General features: G+C 39.8%; 1 protein-coding gene across 1 annotated transcript; it reads left to right on the top strand.

Moving 5' to 3' along the window:
• The first annotated feature begins 3,231 nt into the window (after positions 1-3,231).
• GNRH1 (gonadotropin-releasing hormone 1 (luteinizing-releasing hormone)) lies at positions 3,232-7,456 on the top strand. Its single transcript, XM_006884917.1, has 3 exons — positions 3,232-3,384; positions 5,946-6,041; positions 7,397-7,456. The coding sequence occupies exons 1-3, from the start codon at positions 3,232-3,234 to the stop codon at positions 7,454-7,456; spliced, it is 309 nt and encodes a 102-aa protein (XP_006884979.1).
• The last annotated feature ends 8,075 nt before the right edge of the window (positions 7,457-15,531 follow it).

Raw genomic sequence — 15,531 nt, 5'->3', positions numbered from 1 at the left:
GTATACTATCATGTCATCTGCATAGAGGGATAATTTTACTTCCTCTTTGCCAATTTGTATACCTCTAATGTCTTTCTCTTGCCTTACTGCTATCGCTAAGACTTCCAATACAATATTGAATAAGAGAGGAGATAATGGGCATCCTTGGGGGTCTTCCTTTTAAAAGCAGATTGCCAGGCTTGTCTCCTCGGGTGCTACTGGGCGGATTCTAACCTCTGACCTTTTGGGTACACCACTCTTAAGTAGTCTATTAATTTTTGGAAGTTAGGGTCCTCTCCTTTTTGTTCTTTTGCTATGGGCATGTTCTCAGGAGGGATCATGTCCAAAGTGGGGGCTCAGTGAAGAAGAGGCAGACTCAACAAGATAGGCAGACACAGTAGCTGTAACAACAGGTCCAGTCGAGCACGGTGGTGGATGTGAGGAGTGTGCAGGCCTGGTCTCCTTCATTGTACACAGGGTTGCTGTGACTTGGAGACAACTCAGTCACAACAACACAGGAGAGTCAAGAGAAGTCAAGGAGGGAAAACTGAATAGCCAATTAAGAAGTTTTCAAACCTCATACTATTTTGAATCCCATGTGAGTTTGGCTGACACACAGGCTGCAATCACAGGATTAGGCAGTGGGGTCTCATTTTGACGTGCTTCAGGCATTTAATTGGAACCTATTCAACACCACCATGTTGACATCATGTTCACATCAACACAGGCTTGGTTGTTGTCCGCAGTCTTTCAGCAGGGTCCCCATGAATGAGGACACAAAAGAAGCAAAATATAAAACTTCTTGTTGCTGAGTACTGTCAAGATGGAACCAACCTGTAGCTGACCCTCCAGCAGGTTTTCCGAGGTAGTAAATCACGTGGGAGGAGATTCCTAATCTTTCTTCCAGCTGGTGGATTTGAACTGTGTATGTTTCAGTTTTACCAGATCATTTCCATGATTGGTGGCAAACTCATTTTTAGAAGTAAGACATCAGGCCTTTCTTCTTGTCTGCGAGGCTGTGAGCTCCATTAAAGCCTGTTTAGCACCACAGCAACATGCAAGTCCCCACCAAGGGGCATTGGTTGATGTTGTTGTTCTGTACCATCGAGTGGGAACTGACTCATAATTGAAACTTCCAGTGTGTTTTCAGAGGCCGTAAATTAAACTACATGGGAGTTTGCTCATCTATCTCCTGCGGGGCAACTGGTGGATTCAAACCCTGTGCCTTTTGCTGGGCATGAAGCTTTTGCCACTAGGCCACATTGCCCATAATTATTGATAAATCATATTTTAAAAATTGGAAACAAATCTATAATCACCCAGTCAAAGCATCTTTTCATAATTGAAAAATCTAAGCTGGGGCCAGCTCTTAGGTATCCCAAGTCAACATCTTTCTCCAGGCATTACGTGGCCTCCCAGATGAAAGTTTGTATGTGTGCATTTAATCTCACTTAATCTAAGACATCTATTTTCCTTAAACTCTTGATAGGTCTCCTAATTTCCTCAAGGGAAGCCAAACTAGCTAAATTTTAATCTCTTTGAATTGTAGCATCAGCTATAAAAGTCTTAGCTGAAGTTTTAATGGCTAGGCTTAAGTGAATTTAACAGATACACCAGGGAATGTTCCAATTACAGGCACCATTAAAGGGTTTTATGTGAGGATTTAAAAAATTACTATTCGAAAAAGCCATAGTCCATGTACAATATGATTTACCAGCAGGAAAAACGGCAATATCCTAGAGAGTTTCCTATAAAAAGGAATGGAGGGGAATGAATGTAAAATACCAGATACACCCAAAGGAAGCAGGGGATTCTTTTGGCCCTTTATCTGCAAACAGGTAAAACGCTTTGTATTTCTAGCACTTTCTCCTGTTTTCTTTTTCCTTTTTTTATTGCATGCCCTTTGATTTCTATGGCACATTTTTTTTTCGCCCCAAGGGCTAAATCCAGGTGTGATGGTATATAAAGCAACCTTGTCCTTCTACGTCCTTGTCACCACTAGCCACAGAGAGCCAGCCTTTGGGGAACTACAACCTCTCACTGACCAATATTTGATTTTTTTTTGTCTTTAGCTTCCCCCCATCAAACGAAAATGAATTTGAAGATTCTTTGTGGGAATCCCACATTTCATTAGATAATTAGAGGCCTCTTGGCCAGGGAGGCATCTGGTCTGGGACTTCATGCTTTGAACAGGGCTGAATCTTCTCTCGCGCTCACAGATGGTCCAGTCAGCAGTAGTGCTTGGAAGACTGGAGGACAGACATTCAGCAGAATGTAATTAGCACTGCCGTGTAGCCATTTAATGTCAAGTAACTTTATATTAGCCAGAGATTCCTAGCAGGAGCCACTTTTCAAAGCAGATGGCTCACTCAGGAATGATACAGTTGAAAACCAACACACAGAAGGGGAAATGTTAAGGCAAAAAGGTGAACTTGATAAGGGATGAATCACTGAGTATGATTTGGAAGACGTTAGTTTTTAATTTATTTTTTCTTTTCAGAATATACATTTTCTAAAGTCTCTTTGTTTTACACTGTCTTTAAATAAATTCTACATTCCAAAGAGGTTAATTGAAACACTTCATCCCTCAACCCCTGGGGGAGGAAAATAGCCTAAATATTTAGAAGATACTTTAAGCATGAGATACTTTCTCTCCTTTGCTGACTGATTGCACTCTCATTCTATTTCTGTTTGGTAACAAGAATTTAACATACAAAATTTTGTAAAACATTGAAGAATTGTCAGTGAAAGTCAAACTATTTTTGTTTCAAGCCAGATTTTTTTTGGTATTGACTAAACACATCTAAGGAGCTCTGGTGGCCTGGTGGTAAGAAACTGTGCGGCAATCCCAAAGGTAAACAGTTTGAATCCACCAGTTTCTCTGTGGGAGAAAGATAAATAATTTCATCCTGTGTGATTTACTGTCTCTGAGAACTCGCTGGAGAGTCAGCTATGGGTCAGCTCTAAATCGGCAGAACATAACAACAATAAACACACACCTAGAAGTGCCAGTAATACTGAAATGCATGAATTTTAAATCCTGGGTTTGTTTCTAAAATAGCTAGGGAATTCAACACATGCAAGTGACTGTCTCTGTGTTTCATAGACCTTATCTGAAAACTGGAATGATTCCAGCACCTGCAGGGCTAGGAAAACACACATTGTGTGTGTGGGGGGGGTGTTACTTTCTCTTCAAGGGTCTTTGGCTTTTGACTCATCCAAGTCTGGGTCTATTTTGATTGCGTGCTGATGATGTTCCTTAGAATGGAGCCGATCATCAAGCTGCTAGCTGGACTCACCCTGCTGACATTATGTGTGATGGGATCCGCAGGCCAACACTGGTCCTACGGCCTGCGCCCTGGGGGAAAGAGAAACGCTGAAAACGTGATTGATTCCTTCCAAGAGGTAAGCTGCTATCAGCTCTAAAATAAACCTGAGATACTAAATTCAATTTGTTTAAACAGGCTAAATATTCACAATCTTTAGCTAGCATCGACGTTGGGATTGGGACGGTTCAGCCCTCTTCATAGGATCACTTTGCTGTGAGTTGCAGCTGACCTGGTGACACCCAATTAACAACAGCCCCTCAGTTCAGAAAGAATCTAGTGAAACAAAGAGCGGGAATAAATTCCAACGGGTTATAGTAACAAGAGGAGGACAGCGTGCCTCGCAATGACTATAAAGAATATACAGATGAGAAGCAGAGGAGTCATTGGGTTTGGAAAGAAAATGTCACTCCTGCTTACACTTCTTGATTCTTATCTTAAAAATGTCTGTGATACCGGGCTCGTAGTACATCTTTATCATTTTAAAATAAACATGCTTACTAAAAGTGCAGGCAGTATCTTTTTCTTAACGAAATTAAGAACATTTAAGTAAAGACTTTGAAGATCATGACAGGAGATTTTAATTTCAAGAAGACAAAGTATAGTGGGAAACAAGCAGGGTTTTACTTTTTATGGATTAGATTATGATCCCAGCACAAGAGTCCCTAGGTGGTGTAAATGGGTAAGCACTGAGTGCTATAGGAAAGGGTGGCGAGTCGAATCCAGCTGAGAAGCAGTGGCAAAAGGCCTTGTGAGCAGCTTTTTAAGGAAAATATCCAGCCTTAAAAATGCTATGGATTTAGGAAAGATCCAGTGGGGACCTGAGAAGACTGGTAATAGTAGGCATAGATCAAATGGTGACTAATTTTATAAAACACAATGTATGAGGGAGAGAATAGTTTAAAAGTAATATATTTTAGGGCATTATGATTATCATAAGAGTTCGGAATGAGGGTTGCAGAGTGGAGTATACTTGGGGTGGAGGTGGGGGTGGGGGTGTGCGGGGAGGGGATTATGTAACAATGAAAGAGTTTTGCTTTTGCTTTTCAAGGAGAGGAGCGAACTGGGGGTGGCGGTGGGGTGGGTGGGGAGAAAAGTGCAACAATGAATGAATGGAATTCCAAAATCTCTGTAGATGTTCATTGAAATTAATAATAATTTTAAAAAACCACCAAAAAAAACCACAATGTATATGGGGGGTTGGGAGGAGAATAGGATAAGAGTAGATAGATAATGAACTTTAAATTGGAAAAGATGAAGGAAAGAACTGTTAAAAAAAGGAATATATGATTAGGCATTATATGTAGAACAGGCCAGGATAAGGGGTACATTGCAAAGAAGACTGATGTGGGTCAGGGGAAGTAATTGTGCAACAGTGAATGAATTTTTTTTTTAATAAAAGTGAACTGGGGGAGGGTGAAAGGAAAGGGGGGGTAAAATGTGCAACAATGAATGAATGAAAATCTAACTTTTCTGTAAATGTTCATCAAAATCACAATTAAAATAAAAAATTGTATTAAAAAAAGAAAAAATCCACAATGTATATATATCATATGAAATATAATGGGAATGAATTATAACCTCTTTCAGCAGTCCTACTCTAAACAATTCTTGTGAGTTGGATTAAACTCCACAGCAATGAGAAAAAAGAAATATTTACAGTCTTGGGTTTCCCAACAGAGGGTCACCATGAGTCCAGATGGACTTGAGGGTGAGAAAGAGCACGTGTGAAAAACAATGTATATGAACCTTATGAACTTTGTATGTAAAATTTTAAAAATAAAAAAAAAATAGCTAGAGGAACTGAAACAATTTCATCCTCATGATCTTTTTTTTTTTTTTTGGAGGAAAAAAAATATAATACAGTACTAAATAAAGATGTGCTAGAACCAGAAATATTTTTACAGATCATATGAAGTAGCTTCCATTTAAATGGAAAATATTTTGTAAAAATTAAAAGAAACTCTATTAATAACTAAAACCTAAGATACAACAACAAACCTGTACTAGCGGAGTCAACTCTGATTCCCAGCAGTATAGAGGTGCCCACATAGTTCCCGAGGCTGCGACCTTTATTCAAGGAGAAGCCCACATCTTTATCTGCCAAGTGCCTAAACACTGTGCCACCAAGGCTCCTCATTAGAAACAACAACAGCTCCTCTACAGTGAGTTGATTTCGACTCTGCGAGGCAGAGCAGAACTGCCCCGCTGCGTTTCTAAAGCTGCAGATCTCTCTCCCACTGGCTGCTGGTGTGGTTGAAACCAATGTTTTGGTTAACAGCTGAGCCATTTTAATCACAGTGATACCACCTCTCATGATGCCCAGGGTACTACTTTGTCATCATCTATAGAGGAAAAGATTATTATTGTTTACTGTCTCCACTATGAGCAGAATTCCACATTCATCTGAAAATGACTGTGGACCTGCATCCTTGAAGTTCCCTGTGTCTCACACCTTTCCCAGACCAGAGGGACACCACCTAGTCACACAGCACCCTTGACCTCACTTTCTTTGGGCCATTTACAGTTCCTTCCCCTCCGTGCAGAAATTGAGGGGAAGAAGTGGTGTTTCTCATTTAACCTCTTTGGAAAATACTATTTCATTTCTTTATTTCTAAGAATCACATTCTTTTTCTTCAGATAGCCAAAGAAGCTGATCAACTGAAAGAGCCACAGCGCTTTGAATGCACCATTCGCCAGCTGCGTTCTCCCCTCAGCGACCTGAAGGGAGCTCTGGTGAGTCTCCATGATGATGATGATAATAATAATATACATTCCCAGAGATGGAAAGAAGACCCTGAGGTTCCACTTGGGATGGCCTCCTCCCATCCACTGTAGTACCCACCCGCCTAACTCCTGTGATTCTATGGTTAAACAACACTGGTATTCCCAACAGCTCTTAACCACCCTCCCTCCCTTCATCAAATCTCTTTCTGTAACCTTTATCTGCTAATTTCCGCTCTAATCTTTGGAATGGCTGACAGATTTCTTCCTACTACTACTATTTGTCAGTTTTTCATGTCTGTGCAAATCAAACACTTCTTCTATGTCATTGTTGTTGATTGCCTTCAAGTTGAACACTACTCATGGCGACCCTATGAACAAAAGACCTGAAGCCCCTCTACAACTATTGACATTTATCAAAGTTCATAGAGTTTCCGGAGGCATGTTGTTTAGGAAGTGGATGCCACTCCTGCTTCCAAACCTGTCATAGTATGTTATGCCATGTGCCGTTGAGTCGCCTGCGATGTATAGCAATCTATATCCCTCCACTCAATTGTTCAGCTGTTTGTGGTGTGACGCCACTTCTAAGAAGCCTTTGGGAATTAAGTCCAAAGTAGATGATCATTCAGAGCCACAGGTTTGATTCTTAGTTCTCTGACAGCAATATCACTGTCTCCAAATAGCTTCCAAAAATTAGAATTGACCAATGAAAATGGAAAATAACAATACTGAATAAACCATATATAAAGATATGTTACAATGTTTGCTCTCACCAATGACTTCAACTCTCATATTCCCAGAACAAATAAAAAGTGAACAGACATATTTCTTTTCTTTCCTTCTCTAATCCTCATTCATTGTATGACCGAAATAATGGCAAGCAGTGAACTTCTCAAGCATGATATTTAAGGACAAAATTGAAGCAAAGGCTGGGTTAATATAGTAAACTAATTAAGCAGAGCCTCTTCCTACCTTGGAAGCCCTCGTGGTCTAGTGAGTAAGGAATTGCACTGCCAACCCAAAGGCAGAGGTTCAAATCCACTAGCTACTCCTCAGGAGGAGGGAGAACAATAGTTTCTCATGACATTTACAGCCTCTGAAAGCAAGCTCAGTGGAGAGTCAGCTGTGAGTCAGTTATGATTTTTGACCACAATTAACCACTCCTTTCCTACCTTCTCTACTCCAACTGCTAACAGAGTTTATCTTCATAAAACAATGGAAATTAAACTGTCATCTCTCTAGAATTTTCTGATGCCTAAACCAAGCAGATCTTTGCATCTTATATAGATACTTTAAGAGTGAAAATGTAATGAAAAATCACTAGTTAAATCGCCCTTGACGCAGCTGTTATTCAAAATCTTTTCCAGGAAAGTCTAATTGAAGAGGAAACTGGGTATTCAAAATCTTTTCCAGGAAAGTCTACTTGAAGAGGAAACTGGGAAGAAGATTTAAACACATTGAGACAAGATTGGCAAGATTTAATCCTAATTCTTACACGATAACTTGTAACCTATTTACTGTCTGTAAATTGTGAGAATTTCAGTTCTCACTCCCAGTGCACAGGTTTCCTAATAAAGTGTCATGTTGTGAACAAAGTCATATGATGCTCAGTCTGTTTCTGAATTCTGATGTGGATACTGTAAACCCACAAAAAAAGGCTTACAAGTGTTTTTACAGGAAATGGATGGCAAGGGGGATGAGATGTGTCAACCGAACCTAGTGGGTCTCCACTTCTACCTTGCATCCATAATGGAGAAAACAGCGATACATTGGTCAAAGCCAGTTTCTTATGGGATTAAAATAGTATCATTTACTTATGTTTCTACATAAATAAAATGGGGTCAAGGCTTTCCCCCACTTAGAAAGAAGTTCTTTTCCCAGATTGTCTGCAATCCATTAGAAAATCAACTGGGGCTTGAGAAAAGCCAAAAAGAATTGAGTCCTCTCAGGAGTCCTGGTCTACTACTGCTCCTAGCCATGGACTGACTACGCATGTTCACCAGAACAGTGGTATACATGGAGGTTTGGAACCAAAGTCTAGAATTAACAGTTTTTACCTGACTGATCTTATTTCCCTTACCAAATGGCATGGCAGGGAGACAGTGGAAGACAGGTTCATGTGACCCCACATTCTCTGGCCAGACAGCTTTTGGCCAGAGAGAATGGCACCATTTACTTTCTATAAAGATTAGTGTTAAGCATTATACTAGATGTGTGTGTCTTCTGATTAATGTTCATAACAATCCTGGAAAGTAGATATTATATCTTCCACTTTTTTATTTTTAAAAGTTATCCTGTTTTGGTTTGCATATAAAATTCATATACATTGTATTTCTCACTCTCTTTCATTCACATAGTGTTTCATACAATCACTCTGATTCATTATATTTTAGAAAATTGATCACCATTGAAATATGCTCACCATTACCCTGTCTTTCCAAATCCTCATATCCTCCACTTTTTTTAATATTTTATTTTTTTCCATCACTGCGTATTTTCTTCCCCCATCTCTTTTCCCATCAGCTGTCCCCACAATGCACCCCTTCTTCCAGATTGTTGTCATATACATAAAGCCTAATCTCATATTCCTTTCAGACAGTTCTTCCCTTCATCCGATTTAATGCAGGGTTTATTAACTATCCATGCTCTTCCAATCTCACCTGACATATCCTCCACTTTAACTACGGAAACTAGGCCCTGAGCATGTAATAAACTCCGCACCTTCTGGTCCCACCTTCAGTGCTTTTGCATTGCACTGCGTATGAGCAGGTGAGAGGAGTAGACTCTTGGTGGTGTTAGGGGCTGATGAGTTGTTTCCAACTCACAGCAACACTGTATACAACGGAAGGAAGGGCTGTATGACCCAAAGCTCCCTTACATTCTCTGCTGTGCTGCTGGCATGAGACGGCTGTTGCAGCCACTGAGTCAATCCATCTTGTTAAGGATTCTCTTTTTTGCTCACCCTCTGCTTGACAGAACATGATGGTTTTCTCCAGGGACTGGCCCTCCCGATGACATACCCTAAGTGGTGACACGAAGGCATGCCATCCTTGCTTCATGCTTCAAAGGAGCGCCCTGTCAGCACTTCTTCCTAGATGATGTGGTTAGGTGCTATCGAATCAACCACACATCATAGCGACTGTATGAGCAACAGATCTCAATTTTGCCTTCTCCTTGGCCATCCTCACCATCTCTGATATATCTGAGCCCATTTTAACAGTCACTGTGTCAACCGAGGTTATTGAGGTTCCTCTTGTCTTTCCCTGACCCTTCCCCTCTCTCAGAATGAAGTTCATAGGGTGGCCCCTCCTGACACCATGCCTGAAGTATGTGAGATAAATTTTACCAATGAGCACTCTAGTCCTTCAGAACGTATTTATTTGTTCTTTTGGCAGTCCAGGGGATATTCTGTACTCTTCTCCAATATGACAACTTAAAGGCATCGATTCTTCTTCTGTCATCTTTAGTTGTCATCCATCTTTCAGATAGGAAGCAACTGAAATGACCAATAAAAATTTTTAAGTCTTAAAAATGACATTGTTGCTCCTTAATACCTTGGACAGCATATTTTCCCAGTGTAACACATATTTTTATTTCTTGACTACTGGTACCAAGGATGTTGATTGTGGATCCAAGCAAGATGAAGTAATTGATAATTTCACCTTTTTTCTCCATCTATCATGATGTTCCCTATTGGCCCAGTGGTAAAGATTTTTATTTTCTTGATGTTGAGATGTTTTCCTGCAGAAAGTGTTTCATTTACTCCCCCTCCCCCAATTTCTGTAAGCAAGGATGTGTCATCTGCATAATATATGTCGTTGATGAGACTTTCTCCAGTCCCAAGGCTACATGCCTCTTCACAAAGCCCATCTCCTTTAATGCTTTGCTGAACATACAGACTGAATGGGTGTGGAGAAATGGTATAGCCCTGATGCACACCTTTCTTGGTTTGAAACACTAGCTCAGTTGGCAACAGCTCCTGGGTCAAGGTATAAGTTTCACATGAGCACAATTAAGTGTTCTGGGATTCCCATTCTTCCATAATTTGTGACCCACGCTGTGAAATACCTTTGATAGTCAATAAAACACTGATGTACATCCTCCTAGTATTCTCTGCTTTTAGCTAAGATCCATCTGATATCAGCAATGATGTAATGATGTCACTGGTGCCACGGTCTCTTCTAAATGCACCTTGAATTACGGGCAGTTATGTTAATGCACTGTTCTACTTTTTTTTTTTATGATCTTCAGCCAGATTTTACTTGAATGTAGTATTAGTGATATTGTCTGATAATTTCCACATTCTGCTGGATCTACCTTTCTTTGGGAGTGGGACCAAATATTAGTCTCTTCCAGTCAATTGGCCACATAGCTATCTTTTGAATTTCTTGACAAAGACTAGTGAGCACGTCTAGGACTTCATCTGTTTATTGAAACATGTTATCTGGCACCCTATTCATTCTTGGGTTCTTATTCTTTCCAATGCTTTTAGTGCATCCTAAACTTCTCCCATCCTTACCATTATGCTACTTCCTCAAGTGGTTTCATGTCAATGAATTCTTTTTGGTGCAGTGACTTTATGTCTTCACAAAGTCTTCTTTTGATGTTTCCTGGATCATTCCAGATTTTGCCTATAGCATTCTTCAGTATTGCAACTTGAGCCTTAAATTTGTTTTTCTGTTCTTTCAACTTGAGAAATGCCAGGTGGACTCTTTCTTTTTGACTTTTAACTTTTTGCATATTTCATTGTAAGTTTGTCTTCTTGAAATATTTTTTGAAATTTGTTCATCTTTTCACCCTGGTGATGTGTGTTTATTCATTGTTGCACATTTTCTCCCTCCCCTCCCCCACCCCAGTCCACAACACACTCCTTGTTCCAGATTGTTGCCATACATATCATGCCTAATTGTATATAATTTTTAGACAGTTCTTGCCCTCATCTGTTCTATTGTACTGTTCATTATCTATCCACTCTTTTCCCATTTTCTCCCCAAACCCCCATGTCTGGCCTATTATGTGACAGTGGTTTTATGCAGTATTTGTCCTTTCTGACTATTTTACTTAACATAGTGTCCTCAAAGCTCCCTCATGCTGTGTAATGTTTTACAAGTTCATTGATTTTTAGTGTGTAATATTCCATTGTGTGAATGTACCATAGTTAGTTTTTCTATCCATTTGTTGATGGGTATTCATCTCTTACTTGGTCATTCCGTCCCTTTGTTGTGCTTCTCAACTTTATAGTACAATTTTCAGTGCCTCTTCTTTGTAATGACTTCTTGCTTTTTTCATGATGATATCATTCATATCATCCCACAGCTTATCTGATAATTAGTGTTCAATACCTGAAACTTGATCTTGAGATATTTTTTTAAATTAAGTTATGCTTATGGCCTTATTTTGCTTCTTATGAACTTCTTCTAATTTTCTTCAGCTTCAATTTTAACTTGCACATGAGTAATTGGTTTTCCCCTCAGTCAGCACCTGTCCTGGTTTTGACTGCTCATATTGAGCTTCTCCAGTGATTCTTTCCACAGACTGAGTCAATCTGATTCCTGTGTAGTCCATCAGGAGAGGTCCATGTGTATAGTTGCCATTTGTGTGTGGATTTCTAAAAAGGTAAAAAGGTATTTGCAATGAATAGATAATTGATTAAAAAAAATTTCCATCACGCAGCCTGCAATATCTGACTACTAGTCCTTAGTCTTTCTTTTCACATCACCATTTATTAATAACAGATATCAATGGCATGTTTGGTGTTTTCTTAGTAGGTAAGTTTCTCCTTTTCAAAGTTCCTGGCACATTCCACAATCTTTCCCAACACAAGTCAAGGCACCAATTCTTTTTCAGTCTTCCTTACTCTTAATCTAATTTTCACATGCATATGAGGCAACTGACTAGAGAAGCTATTTTGCCCTTTGAAGCAAAAACAGAATACTGGGGCTCACGCATGATCAATTTGATTTTACAGATGACCACTTCTATATGACGTTCTAAGTGGTGTGGCACAAATAATTTATGCTTGTAACTTCTAAATTATTAGGAAGTGGCCATTCGATTTAATCAAGTTTCTGTTATCCTGACCAATATCACAGGTACAGTAGTATCACCACATAATGAAAAATTGTGAGTATATTTATACAGCAAAACTAGGCGTGGTTTAAAAACTTTTTTATCATCCCGAACAGGGATCTCTGGTGGTCTAGTGGTAAAGAGTTGTGCTAGCAACCCAAAGGTATGTTTGAATCCACCAACTACTTAGTAGAAGAAAGATGTGCAATTTTCTGTCATGTAATTAACTGCTGCTGGTGAGTCAGCTATGGTCAGGTTGCATCTTGAAGATACATAATAACCACCCCCACCACCCCCCTCCCTTCAACATCTCCACCTCCCTGCCCCGCTCCCCCAAAAAAGGGCAAGACTGGGGCAGAGAAATTTCATGGGGGTCAGAGATGCCTACGAAGAGGTGGAAGCACTCTCCTTTTAATACAAATATTTGCCATCTACACAATGCTGTTGCAACAATTCATTCCTGGAGAGTCAGAACTGACTCACTGCTGAACCTCTAGTGGGTTTTTCACAGGCTGTAAGTCACACTGGAGAGCCTGTCCATTTTTCTCTCTTGGAGTCCCTGCTGAATCTGAACCACCAGAGCAGTGTTGCTTTCGGGATAGCCACACAACTCTCTAAAGAATATACCACCGGCCCTCTGTACTATGCTACAGTTACCAAATACTTGTAACTGAAGAATTGCTGAACTTTTCTCCCACTTTAGTTAGGCAGCTATGGGATAGATGGGGAACAGATTGAGATAGTTAACAGCTTTAGTTTGCTTGGCTCCACAATCAACACTCTTGGTAACAGCAGCCAGGAAATCAAAAGATGAACTGCATTAGGAAAAGTCTGATGTCAGGGACCTGTCCAAAGTATTGGAGAACAACAATATCAGTCTGGAGAGTAAGGTACACCTGGTCCAGGCCATAGTCTTTGCAATTTATTGCTATGCATCAGAAAGTGGACCATGACAAGGGATTATAGAAAAAGAACTGAGCTGTGGTGTTGGAGAAGAGTATTGAATATACCATGGTTTTCTAGGAGAACAAACAGGTTCATTCTGGAGAGGGTGAAACCAGGATCCTCTTTAGAGCCAAGGATTCTGAAGCTTCATCTATGTTGGACATGTTGCAAGGAGGGACCAGTCTTTGGAGAGGAATGTCATTCTTGGGAGGGTGGAGGGATAGTGTAGGAGAGGAAGACCCTTGATGAGACTGATTCAGTGACTGGGGTAATGGGGGTAGATGTGTCAGAGACAATAAGATCAGCACAGGATAGAGAAGGGCTTAGGGCTATTATACTTAGGGTCACTGAGTCGCAGGTGACTCAATGGCACTAACAAAAACAACTATTGGATAAAAAGTGAAAACTGTATTATTTTATTAATCAGTATGTTTGAGGGAGGATGAGAGGCTTTCATGTCAAACCAGATTTACAAACTTTGCATTAGTTAATATATAAACAAAGAAAATACCTAATTTCTCCAACCTGCTCAAATTCCTTTGCCAAATTGTGTCCTTGGCCAATTCCTCTGATGCCAGTCATGGGTCTTGCTGAATGTGATGTCAATATGCTCCTCTGGTTGCCTGATGTTGATTTTACAGGCATCCAGTGGTTTGCAATGTGAGCAAGAACTGTGGGCACTTCTCACCTGTTAAACAATAGACTCCCTTTCAAATTTTTAAAGTAATTCTGAAAAAATCATGCATTTAGCTTCAAATCTGCAGCCTTGTGAAATAACGAGCAGGAAAATGTCAAATGTTGCATTTGTTTTCACAATGAAAACAACCTTTAAAAAAATCTAGTCACCAAAGGAATTAGTATGACTTGAAACCGAAATATATTTTAGCCAAGTGTTCAGAAGTTTGTAGTAGCCACGAAAGGACTGCGGTTGGGTGGTGCGGGGATGCCACTGATCGCTGCTTCAGCTAACAGCACATACAGACTGGGACAGTCCACGTCCAGGTTATTCAAAGGAAACTCTCTGATCACACTCTCCGGATTTACTGAATTGTATGTAATGAATTCTTTGGGATACAAGCAGCTACATTTTAAGCAAACATCTCAGTGATTCTTATATACCCAAAGTGGTACATCATTGCTCTGAAAAGCAGTAAGGAGCCAATGCTTTAAACTATTAAAACACTTTCATTAAAAAAAATTCTTATGCATAAAGCCCAGCATGTGAAACCATGGAGCTACCTTATTAAGTGAACTGGGGTTGTCCTTTCTCCAAATGGACTTACTGCCAGCAAGGATTTTCCAAAATGTACCTTATACACAGCTCTTCTAAAGTTGTATTTCCTATAAGGCAGTGATTCCCCATCTTGGCCTGAGAGAAGAGTAACCGGGAGATTGAAAAGAATTACTGGTACTGGATGCCTGGTTCCTCCCCCTCCTCGAGGTTTTTATTGGTCTGCTGAGTTGCTTCTCTGTCAGAGACACTACTTAGGCTCAGCCAAGCTGAGAGTCATACTCTTGTACCTCATTAACTCTCTTCACATGCACTAGATATTGGTGGTGAATGAGCAAAGAAACGGTACCGATGTGCAATAAATTACTTGCTATCACCAAATCAACTGAGAGCTCAGATACTAAAAGGATGGACTGTAGTGGGGAAAAGAGCCAAACGGTTTACAATTTTTATTACTTGCAAGCAGAGAGAATTTTATGACTTGACTGTAGAAGTGAAACCAGCCAGAGATCATAAAAAGGGACATCAGTAAGGAATGGTGAAAAAAGTTGAGGAATGAGTTCATGCTGTGAATAAGGAGTAAACAAAGCACACAATAAACATTAAAATACATTTCCATATTTAATTTAAAAAATAAATAACAGCAAATCTCAACAAAAATTTTTCTACTTCCAAACTGTCCATATTGAAAACCAACTATTTACAGTCATGGCAAAGGAGCGTATGACAAAGTTTCGAGGAATAATATACAACTAGTTGAGGAGTCTGGGCAGGCTCTATGGGAGATCACCTTCGGCTGGATTCTAAGGACATAATTAACCTCAATGCAAAACTGTCTCCTTCTATCAATGAGAGCCAATGGTTCAACTCTCAGCCCACCCAAGGAAGAACTCACTGCTAATTTTATAAACTAGAAATAGAGTTGTTGAATGAAAGCTTCCAAGGAAATGTTATTTACCAACTTCTTGAATGCTATGTGGAAGGAAAACATGACCATTACAATGAACTGAGTGTCTAAATACAGTGGCCAGCCAAGTGGAGTCTGAAGAATTATTATGAAAATGACATGGTTATAAAGTTGTTGCCGAGAAGTATGGTAACTATTGTGAGTAATTCAATGCGTGTTGGATATAAAGGGTATATTCGTAACTTTAATGCCCATAAATCTTTTTGGTCTTAATAACAAGGCAGGGTTAAAGCAACAAGTTGAGATGAAAACCAGAAAGATTCTAGGATATAGATCATAAAAGTCATTAT

The sequence above is a fragment of the Elephantulus edwardii genome, unplaced genomic scaffold (genome assembly GCF_000299155.1).
Source record: "Elephantulus edwardii isolate Elephantulus edwardi_28Jun2011 unplaced genomic scaffold, EleEdw1.0 scaffold00038, whole genome shotgun sequence".
Taxonomy (NCBI): Eukaryota; Metazoa; Chordata; class Mammalia; order Macroscelidea; family Macroscelididae; genus Elephantulus; species Elephantulus edwardii.
This window is presented reverse-complemented; position numbering and strand designations above follow the sequence as displayed.